Source organism: Capra hircus, chromosome 4 (assembly GCF_001704415.2).
Source record: "Capra hircus breed San Clemente chromosome 4, ASM170441v1, whole genome shotgun sequence".
NCBI lineage: Eukaryota > Metazoa > Chordata > Mammalia > Artiodactyla > Bovidae > Capra > Capra hircus.
In genome coordinates this window covers 49,074,974-49,090,244 of record NC_030811.1, presented here as the reverse complement: position 1 = coordinate 49,090,244, position 15,271 = coordinate 49,074,974, and the positions used below count along the sequence as shown (strand labels likewise).

At 45.0% G+C, this 15,271-nt stretch overlaps 1 protein-coding gene across 1 annotated transcript in view; it reads left to right on the top strand.

Moving 5' to 3' along the window:
• The window catches only part of DFNA5 (DFNA5, deafness associated tumor suppressor), a 79,631-nt gene that overhangs the window by 57,183 nt on the left and 7,177 nt on the right, over window positions 1–15,271 (top strand). The window contains exons 6-8 of the mRNA XM_018047072.1: window positions 5,906–6,070; window positions 8,822–8,949; window positions 9,806–10,001. Of these exons, the coding sequence (XP_017902561.1) occupies window positions 5,906–6,070; window positions 8,822–8,949; window positions 9,806–10,001 (489 nt within the window). The remainder of the gene's footprint in view (window positions 1–5,905; window positions 6,071–8,821; window positions 8,950–9,805; window positions 10,002–15,271) is intronic.

The following is a 15,271-nucleotide window of genomic DNA, read 5'->3' as shown; positions in this document are numbered from 1 at the left end:
CTGAAGCCTGATGAGCTTCGGCTTCCTATGTCTGGGAGGGGAAAGACATTCCCCACAGGGCTGCCGTGAAGAGCGAGTTAGATGAGGTGCGTGAAGTGCCTGGAACATTGGTGGCTTATTAAGTACTCACCTTAGCTATTATAATACTGTCATCATCCTAATTATCTTACCTCCCTTCCTCCAGCATGAAGCCCCAAAAGCTGTATTTGACCTTTCTGTCTGATCACCAGTGTGTTCAAAGCTGGAAGTTCACTGTGTCACTTGAAGAAAATAAGGCTTTAGTAGCTGGTGTGACTAATGCTCTTAGGTGCTCAGGGCTCTTCCCTTAACACTCTTTTCAAGAGGTTGTGGGAGCCCAAGAAAACTGACTGCTTCTTGAGGACAGAAGTGAATATATGTAACATCATAAATAATTAACTTTTTAAGGTATGGTCATATTATTGTAGCTTTGTTTATGAAGCGTCGTCTTAGTTTTTAGAGATTTACAGTGACCTCCTCACAGGTGAAAAGAAACTGTGGCTTGCTTCAGACATGGTGGGGAGCGCGGCGTGAGTGTGAGGGTGGAGGTGACGGGGGCGGCCATGGCTGCTCAGTGTCTGTCTGGAGCCTCTCTGCACGACTCTCGCCATCCTCGTGCACTGTCAGTTTTCCATGGTGAGAGCGCAGTGAGGGTGTGCTCGGACGGGCCGTGCACATCCACGGCTGCCTCCTGCCCTCCCCCGATTGTTTTCTGTCCGGTGGGGGGACCAGGCCAGGGATGAGGGGTTCTGCCGGGACTCAGGCTTCAGCCCTCACTCGGCCACTTGAGGAATCACGGTTCAGCTTCCACGGGCTCTCAGATCGCTGACTGTCCTGATGGGACGGTAGACAAGTGGGCATGTGAGGCGCATGGGGCACTGTCACTGAGCCTCCCTCTTTCACACACGGAGCATTCTGTGTTTCAGGGGGGTGACGAAAAGTGAGGCTGCCAGTTGTAGGAAGCTGGTCCAGGGGTTGGTCAGGGATGCACGGGGTACCAGGAATACCAAGAACTGTGATCGACATCCTTTAGGTCCATGGTTCCAGTGTAGGTCCATGTCTGTGTCATCCCAGACATGATTATTATTCTGTTCTTTCTGTTTGAAGGACTCTGTCCACTGAACACACTGCCTCATTAGATTAAGTTCTCCCTTCGGCTTTTCTTATAGGGCTTCCCTCTTAGCTCAGTCGGTAAAGAATCCGCCTGCAATGCAGGAGACCCCGGTTCGATTCTTGGGTGGGGAAGATTCGCTGGAGAAGAGATAGGCTACCCACCCCAGTATTCTTGGGCTTCCCTTGTGGCTCAGCTGGTAAAGAATCTGCGTGCAGTGTGGGAGACCTGGGTTCAATCCCTGAGTTGGGAAGATCCCCTGGAGAAGGGAAAGACTACCCACTCCAGAATTCTGGCCTGGAGAATTCCATGGACTGTATAGTCTACGGCATCCAGCGGCAAAGAGTTGGACAGGACTGAGTGGCTTTCACTTTCACTTTTCAGCTTTTATTACCAGCGTGTGATATGCCATGTCACCACAGGGGCCCACAGGGGCTTGTGTGACTCCAGCCCTGGCCACTGAGGCCTTGGTTATCCCTTGCAGATGGACTGGTGGTGGGGGTGCCACTTTTGTCAGGCCTTTTGGAAGCTTGGCCTTCATGGAGGATGCCCATGAGGGTTCTGAGAACCCTTTGGTTTGGGGACCCTCAGGAGCCCCTCCCTGTTCCTCTGAGGAGGTGTCCATGCTCTGTCCTGTTGGTGGCCACCCGACAGGGGGTTTTTCTTTTCTCAGATGGGGTTGGAAAGACAGTTTGCCTGGGGAAGCTCTCCTGTTTGCATTTCCATTTTCAAGCCTTTCATCTTGGCTTGCTTCCTCTGTCTTGAAAATAAACTCCTCTTTGTGCTGCTGAGCAGAGGTGCCGTGGGGAGTTCTCAGGGTTCCTCAGGCTCACTTCTTATACCCCAGCCTTCTCCCGCCGCCTGCCCTGCCTGTGCAGCGAGTTGGTCAGGCTCTTGTTCTGTGCCACTCACTGATTTTTAAGCCAGTTCTGCTTATTTTTCCCATCTGTGTTTTTTGTTGCTCTTCCTGCACAACATTCTAATCTGGTTTCATAAACAGCCCTGCAGGCGCTGCTCTGACCTTAAAGAGGCTGTCTGATCTCTCCTCCCACCTTCAGGGTGTGAGTACATTTGACAACCCTCCTGTCTTTTGAAACTTTGCCAGGAGGTTACTCCCTCTGTGTCCTCTGGGGGAGGCATCAGTGGGCCCGTCTTTGCCAAGGGGTTACTTCAGCCATGACCCCTCTCTTTGGCAACAGCTCCCCTCTTATGTGGCCAATCAGAAACATCATGTTCTTGTCTTGAATTTTAGTCTTTGCTTTGTAGAATTAAGCATTTACCAGTGTCCTTTCAGCATGAACTATTTTTTAAAAAAACTTTTTATCTTGTATTAGGGTATAGCCAATTAACAATGTCGTGATAAAGTTTCAGGTGGACAGCAAAGGGACACAGACATACACGTGTATGTATCCATTCTCCCCCAAACTTTCTTCCCACCCAGCCTGCCACATAATGTTGAGCAGAGTTCTCTGTGCTATATAGTAGGTCCTTGTTGGGTATGCATTTTAAATATAGCAATGTCAGCATGAATTTACTGGGCACATGTGGACGAGAACCTGTGCTTTCCACCCTACTGGGTCTGTGCACTTCTCTGCAGGTCCAGAGGCTGGTATCAACATCCCCTGCCCTGTTCCCATCACAGGTTTTTATCTGGCTCCTCTGCTTCGAATCTTCCCCATTTTAGCAGTGTAGCTAATGTGATTATTTAAAAATATATGTTTGGTCATTTCACTCACCTGCTTGAATGCCCTTCTGAGGCGCTCTGTCCGCAGCTAAAGTCTGCACTCCTAGCCACGTTGTATCCAGCCTTCCCGCTCCTCTCCAGCGCCTCCAGAGTTAACCTACCGTCTCGGAACTCTCCACTCTTGCTTATTGTGAGCCTTTGTTTGGAGAGTGCTCCCTTCTTCTTGGCCCAGCTACTTCCTACCAGGCTTCAGGGGGCTACTTAGTCACCGCTTCATGCAAGAAGTTCTTTCTCCATCCACTGGTTCTTTCTCGGCACCTGCCAGTCTGGCTTCAGTGACCCCCTCCACCTTTCCCACTTGTATCTCACTCACTGTCAAAGCCTCGGTTGTAGTCCTTTTGAATCTCTGGCTCCGTGCAGCATGTGCGATGCTGCCGAGTGAAGGAGTTGGTACTGCCCTCAAAGGAGCTGTGCGCATGTAAAGGAAGAGCACTGCTGGGGCTGTGGACTCCCCAAATACAGCTGGGCCCACAGGGCTCTGGGCAGCATTTGAGGCTGTGTTAATGGTTGTGGTCCTTGTTCTTGGAGAGCATGACCTGGGGGTCAGTTCACACTTGCCCACCTTGGTGCCTGGTGTAGAGGGTGGAGTGAGCCGGGGGCATCCTGGATGCCCAGGAGTGTGGGTAGGTTGAGTGAGTAAGTGAAAGCTCGTTTCATTTGTCATTTGACGACTATCCTGTCTTATGGATGTCATTAGTGCCCACACCAGTTCAAAATGTGTTAATACTCACACTTTCTACATGCCATGCAAGTACTAGGCTCAGCCACATTCTCATTCCATAGCCTGTACACAGATTATTAAATAGAAGCATGAAAAGAATGTGCATTTTTAAAATGTTTTATTGAAGTACAGTTGGTCTACAATGTTGTGTTAGCTTCAGGTGCTTTCTAATAAGCAGATTCCTGCTCCCATCCATGATCTACTGAGACCTGCACTCCCTGAGAATATGATTTTTTTAAAAACATTTTTCCTCTGTTTATGTGTATATATGTATTCATTTTAAATTTTTATTTGAGTGTAGTTGATTTACCATGTTAAGTTACAGGTGTACAACAAAGTGATTCAATTATACATAAATCCATTCTTTTTTTAGATTCCTTTCCCATATATGTCATGACAGAGTATTGAGTAGAGTTACCTGTGATATAGAGTGGGTTCTTGTTAGTTACCTGTTTTATATATAGTAATTACCATATGCCGATCCCAATCTTCCAGTTTATCCCCTCCCACCGTTTTCTCCCGTTAACCATAAAATTTTCTGAATCTGTAACTCTATTTATATTTTGTAAATAAGTTCATTTGTACCATTTTAAAAGATTTTACATATAAGCAAATTATCATATATGTCTTTCTCTGACTTGACTTGTCAGTATTTCTCTTTCTCTGACTTCGCTCAGTATGACAGTCTCTAGGTCCATTCATGCCGCTGCAAACGGCATTATTTTATTGTTAACGCCTGAGAAATACTCCGTTGTGCATATGTACTACGTCTTTCTCTGTTCCTCAGCTGATGGACATTTAGGTTGCTTCCATGTCTTGACTATTGTAGATAGTGTGAGGGTGCCTCTATCTACTCAAATTATGGTTTTCTCTTGCTATGTGGCCGGGAGTGGGACTGCTTGATCTTATGGTAGTTTTATTTTTACTTTTTTAAGGAATTTCCATAATGGTTGTACCAATTTACATTTCCACCAACAGTGTAGAAGGGTTCCCTTTTCTCCACACACTCCTGTGCGTTTATTATTTGTAGATTTTTTGATGATGACTACTCGGACCAGTGTGAGGTGATGTCTCATTATAGTTTTGATTTGCATCTCTAATAATCAGTGACGGTGACCATCTCTCACTTGCCTACTGGCCATCTGTATGTCTTCTTTGGACAAATGTCTATTTAGATCTCCTGCCTATTTTTTGATTGGGTCATTTTGTTGTTGTTACTGAGCTGCGTTGAGCTGTCTGTGTTTTGGAGATTCTTTGTTGGTGACTTCATTTGCAAATATTTTCTCCCATTCTGAGGGTTGTCTTTTCATTTTGTTTATGATTTTCTTCGCTGTGCAAAAGCTTTTAAGATTAATTGGGTCTCATTTGTTGTTTTTAATTTTCATTACTCTTAACAGGTGGGTCAGAAAGAGAATCCTCATTCTTAAGTTCACACACAGTTTTTGCTTAGCAAGAACACACCATTGCATTTTACCTACAACTTAGCTACCCTAGTTGGGCTCTCAAATGTGAAAGTATTTAAGGAGCATTTCTATTATTTTAAAAAACTTTTTATTTTGGGAAATTACACACATGTTCAGAAGTACAGATAATAATATAATGAACCCTAGGTACCTACTACCATCCAGCTTCATTAACTTGGACAATTCATGTTTCATCTATAAGTTCCCCACCTCCCTGCATCCCTACTCAAATTGTTTTGAAGCAAATCATAGGCATTATATATTTTTGTTTATAAATATGGAAACATCCCTAAAAGATAAGGCTTTTAAAAGGACTAATTTTCCTTCATATGGATTCATGTAGAATATATTCTTTTGTGTCTGGATTTTCTCACTCTATATAAGTTTCATTCATATAATTGCAGTAAAAACTTTACTACTTGTTAATGAAGAAAAATTGACTCTCGAGGAGCCATGTAATCACTTGTGCACCTAAATATATTGTCAATAATTCTGTAATATCCGTTCAGTCAGATCAGATTTATCAATCAAATTCAAATTTCCTCACTTATATATCATGGGTTGTTTGTTGGAGTTGGTTTGTTCCACTCAGGCTAAGGAAATACTTTTGATAATTGGAAGATTGCTTCCTGCCTGTTCAGAGAGCCTTATGTTGGGAATGACCATTTCTCTGGCATTTGTAGGAAGTGGCTGAACTTTGGTCAAACAGCTTAACATGTACGAAGTGGGTTTATGGGGAAGAGGATGGATGTGCCTCCCTGCCCTCTTGACTTAGGTAAAGCTGGGATTGGGATGTGTCAGTGAGGCTGACCCTTCTGCCTGGCTTGTCCTTTTCTCCTCCATTACAGAATTCTGCCTCCTACAAGGGAAGCATGGTGGCTTTCAGCAGGAAACGAGAAGCAACTCTGTCTTGCTGCACCCCCTGCCCTTCCGAGAGTTTGCGTTCTGGGACATGCCGGATGCCGGGCAAGGGCTGTCTGCCCAGGATAAGCCACTGAGTGTTTTAAAACAAGGTACTGTCACAGGATGGGGCATGGTGAGGTGATGGGCAGTTGACCGCTCTGCCCCTAGAAGTGGTGTGCCCTTCAAGAGGGCTGATTCCCCAGAGATTCATGGAGAACATCTGAGAACAGAGAAGATGGTGCTTGAGTCAGTTCTGGTTCTCAGCAGGACCCACCTTGGTCAGATGTTAGGGAACCTCTGGTCTTGGATGGTCTGTTTTAAGGAAGCGGTGGGAAGCTGAGGAGGGCAGGAGTCAGGGGCCTAGTATTTTCTTTCATTTGAACCATGGCAGTCTTACTGACTACCAAGAAGAGCTAGTCAGCAGCGAGGAGAAAGAACCCAAGTTTTGCATCTGTTTCATTTATTCCAGGCTTCATCGCCAAGATAAGCAATGCTTTGTCAGCACTGCAAAATAAAATGCTCTCTTGGAGGCCCATATCCGCGTGGCATGAAGCCGTATGTTGCCGAGGCATCCAGCGACGAGGAGGGCAGGACGTGTGATGTGCCTGCAGCAGTTCTTTGCTCTCCACAGCACTTTGTGTTTTAAAAAGTTTTTGTGGGGGAGTAGGGTGGGAATTAGTAGGAGTACAGTATATGGTAGAAAAGGAGATGGGGAAGGAAAAAGAGAAATGAATAATTAAGTAACAGCGACTTTCACTTCCACTTTACTGAAGACAGCTAGGAGCAGCTCAGAATCTCTGGCTTGGAGGGTAGAAGAGAGACTCATCAATGGGGCTTCAGCGAGTCCCAAACCAGAAGATAGATGCTTTTGTTTCTGTAGCAAAAATGTCAGTATTGACGGAATTGGCAGTGAAGGCCCACTGTTAAGGCTTTCCTATCTAATGCCAGGGCTGCAGGCCTCCTCCTGATATTTGGGTGTGATTTTCAGCTGCCACTTATGATTAGAACCACTGCAGCCTTAACTGCATGCACTGCAGGGAAGTGACAAGACAGGATAAGCTTTCTTATAATTTCCTTTCCCATTAGTCTACCCTGCCAGCCTGGGGGGAAGTAAGGAGGCTGGGTGGTTTAGGTGGGAATAGGGTGGGGGCCTGCTTCTGTGCCCTTAAACTCTAGAGCAGCCAGGACAGCATTTCTATCCAGGCCGGGGCGGACCAAATTAGGTTATAGGGCAGTTTCTCAGTATAACTGTTGTTGGAATTTGACATCAGCAGAAGTGGTGCATTTATATATTGCTATCCATCCCTGTATATGGAAGCTTTGGGTTATCAAATCTTGTTTTCAAATTCCCACTGGGCTTAAGTTACTAGAAGCTTCTGACTGTCTAAAAAAGGAAGTTTCTAAGGGGAGAGGCTCAGTCATCCTGAAGAGGGTGTTGAGTGATCCAGCTGGGGTTCTAACCCATTCTCCAGGACAGGTAAAGAAGAATGGGGAAAGTGGCTATCTTGTGTTTGCGTAATGAAAATTATGCCAGCCCCTTGAAAAGCAGAGTACATCATGAGAAAGGCTGGGCTGGAAGAAGCAAAAGCTGGAATCAAGATTGCCAGAAATATCAATAACCTCAGATATGCAGATGATACCACCCTTATGGTAGAAACTGAAGAACTAAAGAGTCTCTTGATGAAAGTAAAAAAGGAGAGTGAAAAAGTTGGCTTAAAGCTCAACATTCAGAAAACCAAGATCATGGCATCCGGTCCCATCACTTCATGCAAATGGATGGGGAAACAGTGGCAGACTTTTATTTTTCTGGGCTCCAAAATCACTGCAGATGGTGACTGCAGCCATGAAATTAAAAGATGCTTACTCCTTGGAAGGAAAGTTATGACCAACCTAGACAGCATATTAAAAAGCAGAGACGTTACTTTGCCAACAAAGGTCCGTCTAGTGAAGGCTATGGTTTTTCCTGTGGTCATGTATGGATGTGAGAGTTGGACCATAAAGAAAGCTGAGCACAGAGGAATTGATGCTTTTGAACTGTGGTGTTGGAGAAGACTCTTAAGAGTCCCTTGGACTGCAAGGAGATCCAACCAGTCCATCCTAAAGGAAGTCAGTCCTGGGTGTTCATTGGAAGGACTAAAGTTGAAACTCCAATACTTTGGCCACCTGATGCAGAGAGCTGACTCCTTTGAAAAGACCCTGATGCTGGGAAAGATTGAGGGCAGGAGGAGAAGGGGACGAAAGAATATGAGATAGCTAGATGGCATCACCGACTCATTGGACATGGGTTTGGGTGAACTCCAGGAGTTGGTGATGGACAGGGAGGCCTGGCGTGCTGCGGTTCATGGGGTCGCAAAGAGTTGGACACGACTGAGCGACTGAACTAAACTGCAAAGCATGCATTTCATGTTAAAGGATACAAAATCTGCAGTGTATTGGAAAGATATGAAAAATAATGCATTTTGGCATTTGTGTGGCTCTGAAGCTTTATAAAAGTCTTCACTGATATTTGGTAATTTAGACTTGATAATTTAATCATGATTGCAAATGACTTTTTCAGGAAATTGATTAGACTTAATTACTGTTTAATGAGTCATCAGGAAAAAGTCTGAGACAAAACTTGGCTTCCCTCTTTTCTGTCTCCCTGTCCTCCCTTTCCTTCCCTCTTCCTTTCTTCAATAGTCTGGTTAGTGAAAAACACACAGGGTGGTATTTAACACTCTTTATTTCTGAGTTCTACTATTGACTGTGCAGCTGGAAGTGTCTATGAAAGAACAGAGGACAGTTCTCTCTGAAAAGCCTGAGTTGCTGGCCCTAGTTCTGGGGTAAGTCATGAGACCTGGTGTGCTCTGGTGTGTTCACAGCCACTCTGCTCTTAGAGAGGAATTTCCATCCCTTCATGGAGTTGCCCAAGCAGCAACAGACAGCCCTGAATGACGTCCTCCAGGCGGTCCTGTTGGATGAAGAATTACTGGTGGTCCTGGAACAAGTGGTAAGACTGGAGACACTTCAATCTGGGCTAGGTCTCTTGCAATAAGAGACCTTGAGCTGGGGTAAAATTGTGTTTGAAATTTCTTCACCTCCTTTTAATCTTAAAGCTTCTTTTGTTCCTAGTCCCAGCCCCCTTAGTTTTCTAACTGTAGAAGGGTAGCTGAGGTGCAGAGTAGAAGGGTGTATTAATTTCCTAGTGTTGCTGTGACAAGTTACCACAAATGGCAATGTATTTCCTTACAGTTCTGGAGGCCACAAGTCTAAAGTCAAGGTGTCATCAGGGCTTTGCTTCCCACAGACTCTAGCAGAGAATCCTTGTGTGCCTGCTCCAGCTCTGGGGGGCTCCTGGCATCCCTTTGCTGGTGGCCACATTGCTTGAGTCTCCTTTTCTGTCTCTTAATGGACACCCACCACTGGATTTTGGGTCCACTCCAATCTAGGGTGATCTTGCGATTTACCTTAACTACATCTGCAAGAACTTCAAATAGGGTCTTACTGTGAAGCTCTGGGTGGACCTATATTTGGGGACACTGGTAAGGAAGCCACCTGTCAATGCAGGAGACAAGAGACACAGGTTTGAGCCCTGGGTTGGGAAGATCCCCTGGAGGGGAGGGCCTGGCAACCAACTCCAGTATTACTACCTGGAGAATCCCATGAACAGAGGAGCCTGGTGGGCTATACTCCATAGGGTCGCAAAGAGTTAGACATGACGGAAGTAAATTAGCATGTATGAATGCTCCAGCTCACTGTGAGGGTTGTATGTCCTGAAGGCAGAGGCTGGGTTGTGCCCAGCTTCACCTCTGGCTTTACTACATCTCTCTCTCTCCCCAACCACCGCCCCCCACCTCATCCCACAGTGTGATGACATAGTCAGCAGCCTGTCTCCCTCACTGGTGGCTCTGGGGGAGCTGAAGCTGTCACAGCAGCACAACCTCACGACCTTCCTGCGGCTGGCGGGGTGCAGTGTGCAGGGCGAGCGTCCAGGCTCAGAGTATGTGGTCCGCAACCAGAAACTCTTCTCTACAGCCTACTTCTTGGTCAGTGCGCTAGCAGGTATGGATCAAAAAAAAAAAAAGGGAAGAAATGCGCTTGCCTTGAAATTGCTTTGCTTACTGTGTGGGAGATTTGGTACATAAGGTTCCCACCTTTTCAAGCAGTGCAGGGAAGATAAGCAGGAGAGTTCACAGGACTGCCATGAAGTCATGGACTTGCTGCTAGCCTCCTCCACTCTCTTGGAGAGGACTTTCTTTCCTCTCCCAGGGAGGGCTGTCTGCAGGCACACCCCCTCACCCAGACAGGAAACCACTTCCCCAGACAGCCTGTGATTCACACTTGAAAGCCACTGCCACTCAGCATTGCCAGGCATCATTTGGCAACTGCTATCTTCCCCAGTGTTTTGGTCCTTCTCATCCTCTCGTTCCTCTTTGCAAACTTATGGCCCTATCCTGAGTGCAGCATCGTGGCCATGAGGGCAGGGAGGCTGCAAAAGCACCAGCACCTTCACAAGCTCCACACCCATCCTGGCCATCCAGTTACTAGTGAGCTGTGGAGCCCACCCTACACTTCTGTACCAACTCCCACCCAGAGGAATGCAGCATGCCAGAGGGTCTGTGGTACCAGAACGAGGTCTTCCTGTATGAGGAATCTGTCTGCACCGGGTCTTTGTTGCAGCATGTAAGATCTTTAGTTGAGGCATAAGATCCTTAGTTCCCTGACCAGGGATTTAACCTGGGTCCCCTGCATTGGGAGTTTGGAGTCTGAGCCACTGGACCACCAGGGAAGTCCCGGAAGCTGGACTTTACTTCTTAGAGAGGCAAGAGCTGACAAACTAGCCCAGTCTTAGTCCCTGCAACTTTTCAAGGTGGACGTTAATTCCTGATACATTTCAAGAGTTCCTCCTTAGCATCGCCCTGGGACAAAAGCCCAGGAATCTTCAGTTTTTGAATAACGAGAGCAAATGCCTCTTCCAGCTCCATATGCCAATGAATGTATGCTCTATATCTTATTCCATGTCATGGGTAAATGTTTTGACTGGGATTGGATATAAGATGAGAGCCCTGTGGAACTCCACTAGAGACCTTTCCCCCAATGTTAATCTTATATAAGAGAGTCTAAAAACAGGCATTCTATCAGGAGCTGATCTACAGGCCAGAGTTCTCTGGCTTTTGAGAAGCCTTTCCTTCACAATTTACCTTGACTTCTGTATGTTGGGAGGTTTTTGATTACACTGATTTCAGTCTACCTAGTGGAAATGAGTCTTTTCAGATTTTCTATTTCTTTCTGATTCAGTGCTGGCGAGTGGTATGTTTTTAGGAGTTTATTCATTTCTTCTAGGTTGTCCATAGTACTCTCTTATGATCTCTTGTATTTCTGGGGAATCGGTTGTAACATCTACACTTTCATTTCTGATTTTATTTGAGGCATCTCTTTTTCTTGGCAAATCTAGCCAAATGTTTGTTAATTTATCTTTTCAAAGAACTAGCTATTCATTTCATTGATTTAAAAAAAAAAACTATTAGTCTGTTTTTAATTTCCACCCTGATCTTAGTGATGTCCTTCTCTCTACTAACTCTGGGTTTCATTTGTTCCTTCTGAGGTATAAAGTTAGGTTGTTTGAGACTTTTCTTGTTTCCTTAGGTACCATTTATTGCTGTGAGCTCTCCTCTTAGAACTGCCTTTGCTACATCACATAAATTCTGATGTGCTGTATTTCCATTTGTCTAAAGGTATTTTTGAGCCATTCTTTCCTTACTGGTTTTCTGTCTGGATGATCTAGCCATTGATGAAAGTGGAGTATTAAAGTCCCCTGCTATTACTGTACTGCTGCCCACTTCTCTTTTTAGGCCTGTTTTCTTATGTATTCAGGTGCTCCTACGCATATGCATGCGTGTGTGCTCAGCTGCATTTGACTATTTTGTGAGCCCGTGGGCTGTAGCCCACCAGGCTCCTCTGTCCATGGGATTTTCCAGGCAAGAATACTGGAGTGGAGTGCCATTTCTCCAGGGGATCTTCCTGACCCAGGAATTGAACCTGCAGATTCTTTACCGCTGAGCCGAAAGGTGATGCTATGCCAGATGTGTAAACAGTTGAAGTGTTATATCCTCCTGTTGGCTTGACCCCTTTATCATTGCGTAGTGCTCTTCTTTGTCTCTCATTAAAGTCTGTTTATGATATACAGATGGCCTATTAACCCTAATTTTCTTTTGGTTTGCATGGACTATCTTTCCTTCCCTTTTGTTTTCAGTCTGTGTATGTCCTCATATCTGAAATGAGTCTCCCACAGGCAGTATAATGGTTTGTTTTTTTTTTAAATTTATCCATTCAGCAACTCTGTACTAAATTCTCCAATCAAAAGACAATTACATTTAAAGTGATTACTGACAGATATGTACTCACTGCCATTTTGTTAATTATTTAGTGACTCTTTGGCAGTTTTTCTGTTCCTTTCTTCTCTTGCTCTCCTCCTCTGTGACTTGATTTTCTGTAGTGATATGCTTAGATTCCTTTCTCATTTTTTTTTTGTGGTTACCATGAGGATTACAGGCCAACTTAGACTGTTATACATACTACGTTGGTAACAACCTAAGTTTAAACACATCCTAAAGCTCTACATTTTTACTTTCCTCTCCTGCCATTTTATGGTTTTGATGTCACAAATCGTGTCTTTTTATCTTGCATATCCCTTAAGAAATTATTATATTTTTACTGCTTTTGTCATTTAACCTCATACTAGTTTTGTAGGTGATTAATTTACCCTTACAACATTAGATTATTATGAATTTTACTATATATTTACCTTTACCAGTGAGATTTATTTTCATATGTTTTCTTATTACTAATTAGTACTCTTTCATTATAGCTTAAACAGGTTCCTTCAACTTGTCTTGCAAGGTTGGTCTAGTGATGAATTCCTTCAGTTTTTGCTTGTCTGGAAAGTTCTCTCCCCTTCAATTCTGAATGACAGCTTTATCAGGTAGAATATTCTTGGTTGCAAGTGTTTTTTTTCTTTCAGTACTTTCACTATATCATACCACTGCCTTCTAGGTTGCAAAGTTTCTACTGAAAAACCTAATCTGCTGATAGCCATGTGGAGGGGTTCCCTTGTAACTGTTTTTCTCTTGCTGCTTTCAAGATTCTCTCCTTGTCTTTAAGTTTTGACATTTTAATGTGGCCTGGGTCTCCTGGATCTGAGTGTTTGCCTTCCCCACGTTAGGAGAGTTTTCAGCGCCTTTTGTCTTCTTCTGGTATCCCTATAGTGCAAATGTTGGTTTGCTAGATGGTGTAGCATAGTTTCTTAAGCCGTGTTCGCGAAAAGATGCTGCTCTGTTTGGGTGAATTCCACTGCTTTGTTTTTTGAGTTCAGTGATCTTGTCTTCTACTTCCTCTAGTGTCTGTTTTGGTTCAGGTATTGAATTCTTCATTTCTGTGACTTAATATTTGGTATTTTCCTATATTTTCCATTTCTTTGTTGAAGTTCTCACAGTGTTCATCTATTCTTCTTCCAAGCTTGTTAATCCACTTTATGATCATAAAGCTGCTTTTTGAATCCTTTAGTAGGTAAATCACTTTTCATTCAGGACCTTTTTTGAGATTTTTATCTTGTTCTGTTTGGGACATTTTTCTCTGTTTCTTTATGTTCCTTGATTTTCTGTGTTTGTTTCCACGCATAAAACAGTCACCTCTCACAGTCTTGAGGGAGTGGTCTCTTGTAAGAAAGAACCTTATTGTTCAACCTTGCCCTAGCTCTCTGTTGTTTCTCAAACCTCTGTGATTGTTCAAGCAGCTTATTTTTAGTGGCTCCCAAGAGTTGAGGGTTTGTCAACACCTGTCAGTGTCTCAGAGAGGGGCTCAGTCAGCACCCAGATTCAGGCTGGTTAGAGGCCAGACCTTCAGGCAGCAGCTTTCAAAGTATATAAATATATATAGACCACAAGTGTAAATCCCACGAGCCAGAGCCTGGTGACCTGGAAATGCCATCTGGGTGGCAGTCACAAAAATCACAAGTTCCTTTCCAGCAGATGTCAGCACCCTGGAATGAGGCAGATAGAGCATAAAGGGTGGGGTTCAGACCCTCCACCACAGAGAGCAGCTCGGGTTTTGAGTTCCCTCCTGTGTGTGGGTCGTGGTACCAGAAGTGCAGTTTACAGGGAGATTGTGCTCTGCCTCTCCTCCCTGCTGTCGTGGGGTTTTCTTCCTAGTTCACCTGATGTGTAGGGAGTCGCTCAGGCAGTTTGGGTTTCTTCAATGTGCTGCTGTAGATTCAGTCTGTTTGTGGGAGGTGGTGAGTTCTGGATCTTCCCATGGTGCTGTCTTGGACCTGCCTCCTTGTCCTTGTTTAAAGCACTCAGCATCTGGCTGGTCTCCTGGAACACGTTCTCCACCATTCTGTGACCTTAGCATGAACTTCCCAGGTCTCATCTGTTAAATACTTAGAATATGAAAGATCAAAAGTCATTTCAATTCCAGAAACAACTGAAGAAGCCTCTACTGTGTTTCAGGCACTGCCAGATGCTGAGGTAGGAGAAAAATCAACATCCCTACCCTCAAGGGATTAATCAAGGGAAGTAGTCATAAAATCAGATGGTAGGCTTCTCACGTGGTGCTGGTGATAAAGAACCTACCTGCCAGTGTGGGAGACCCAAGAGACGTGGGTTCAATCCTTGGGTCAGAAAGATCCCCTGGAGAAGGGTATGGCAACCCACTCCAGTATTGTTGCTTGGAGAATCCCATGGGCAGAGGAGCCTGGCAGGCTACAGTCCACAGGGTTGCAAAGAGTTGGACACGAGGGCCTAAGTGCTGAGTTGCTTCAATCAAACTCTGCAAAGCAGATGCTATTTCTTCATCCCTATGTCCTCAGCCAGGTTCAGGGTAGGAAATGACCACTGAGTAACACGGAAATAAAGTATTTCCAGGAATAAGGGATGATGATGGTTACAGGAATCACCTGAAAAGTGAGGCGATGGAAACATGAACAGGTAGATGACCGTGACAGTAGCTCAGCCAGGACCTCACGTTCCAGGTGACTGTGTTCCTGCCCTTCACAGCTGTGGGGGTCTTTCCACAAGGCAAGGCTCCATGTATTGACCATCTTCATCTTCCTGACTTGGAATCAGGGCCTCCTTGAGGATTTGTTGAAAATGGTGGAAACTCTCTGGAGATGAAAGCACACACAAGCTTTAAATGCAGTTTAGGGGGTTCACTCGGAGAAGGCAATGGCACCCCACTCCAGTACTCTTGCCTGGAGAATCCCATGGACGGAGGAGCCTGGTGGGCTGCAGTCCGTGGGATCATGAAGATTCGGACACGACTGAGCGACTTCACTT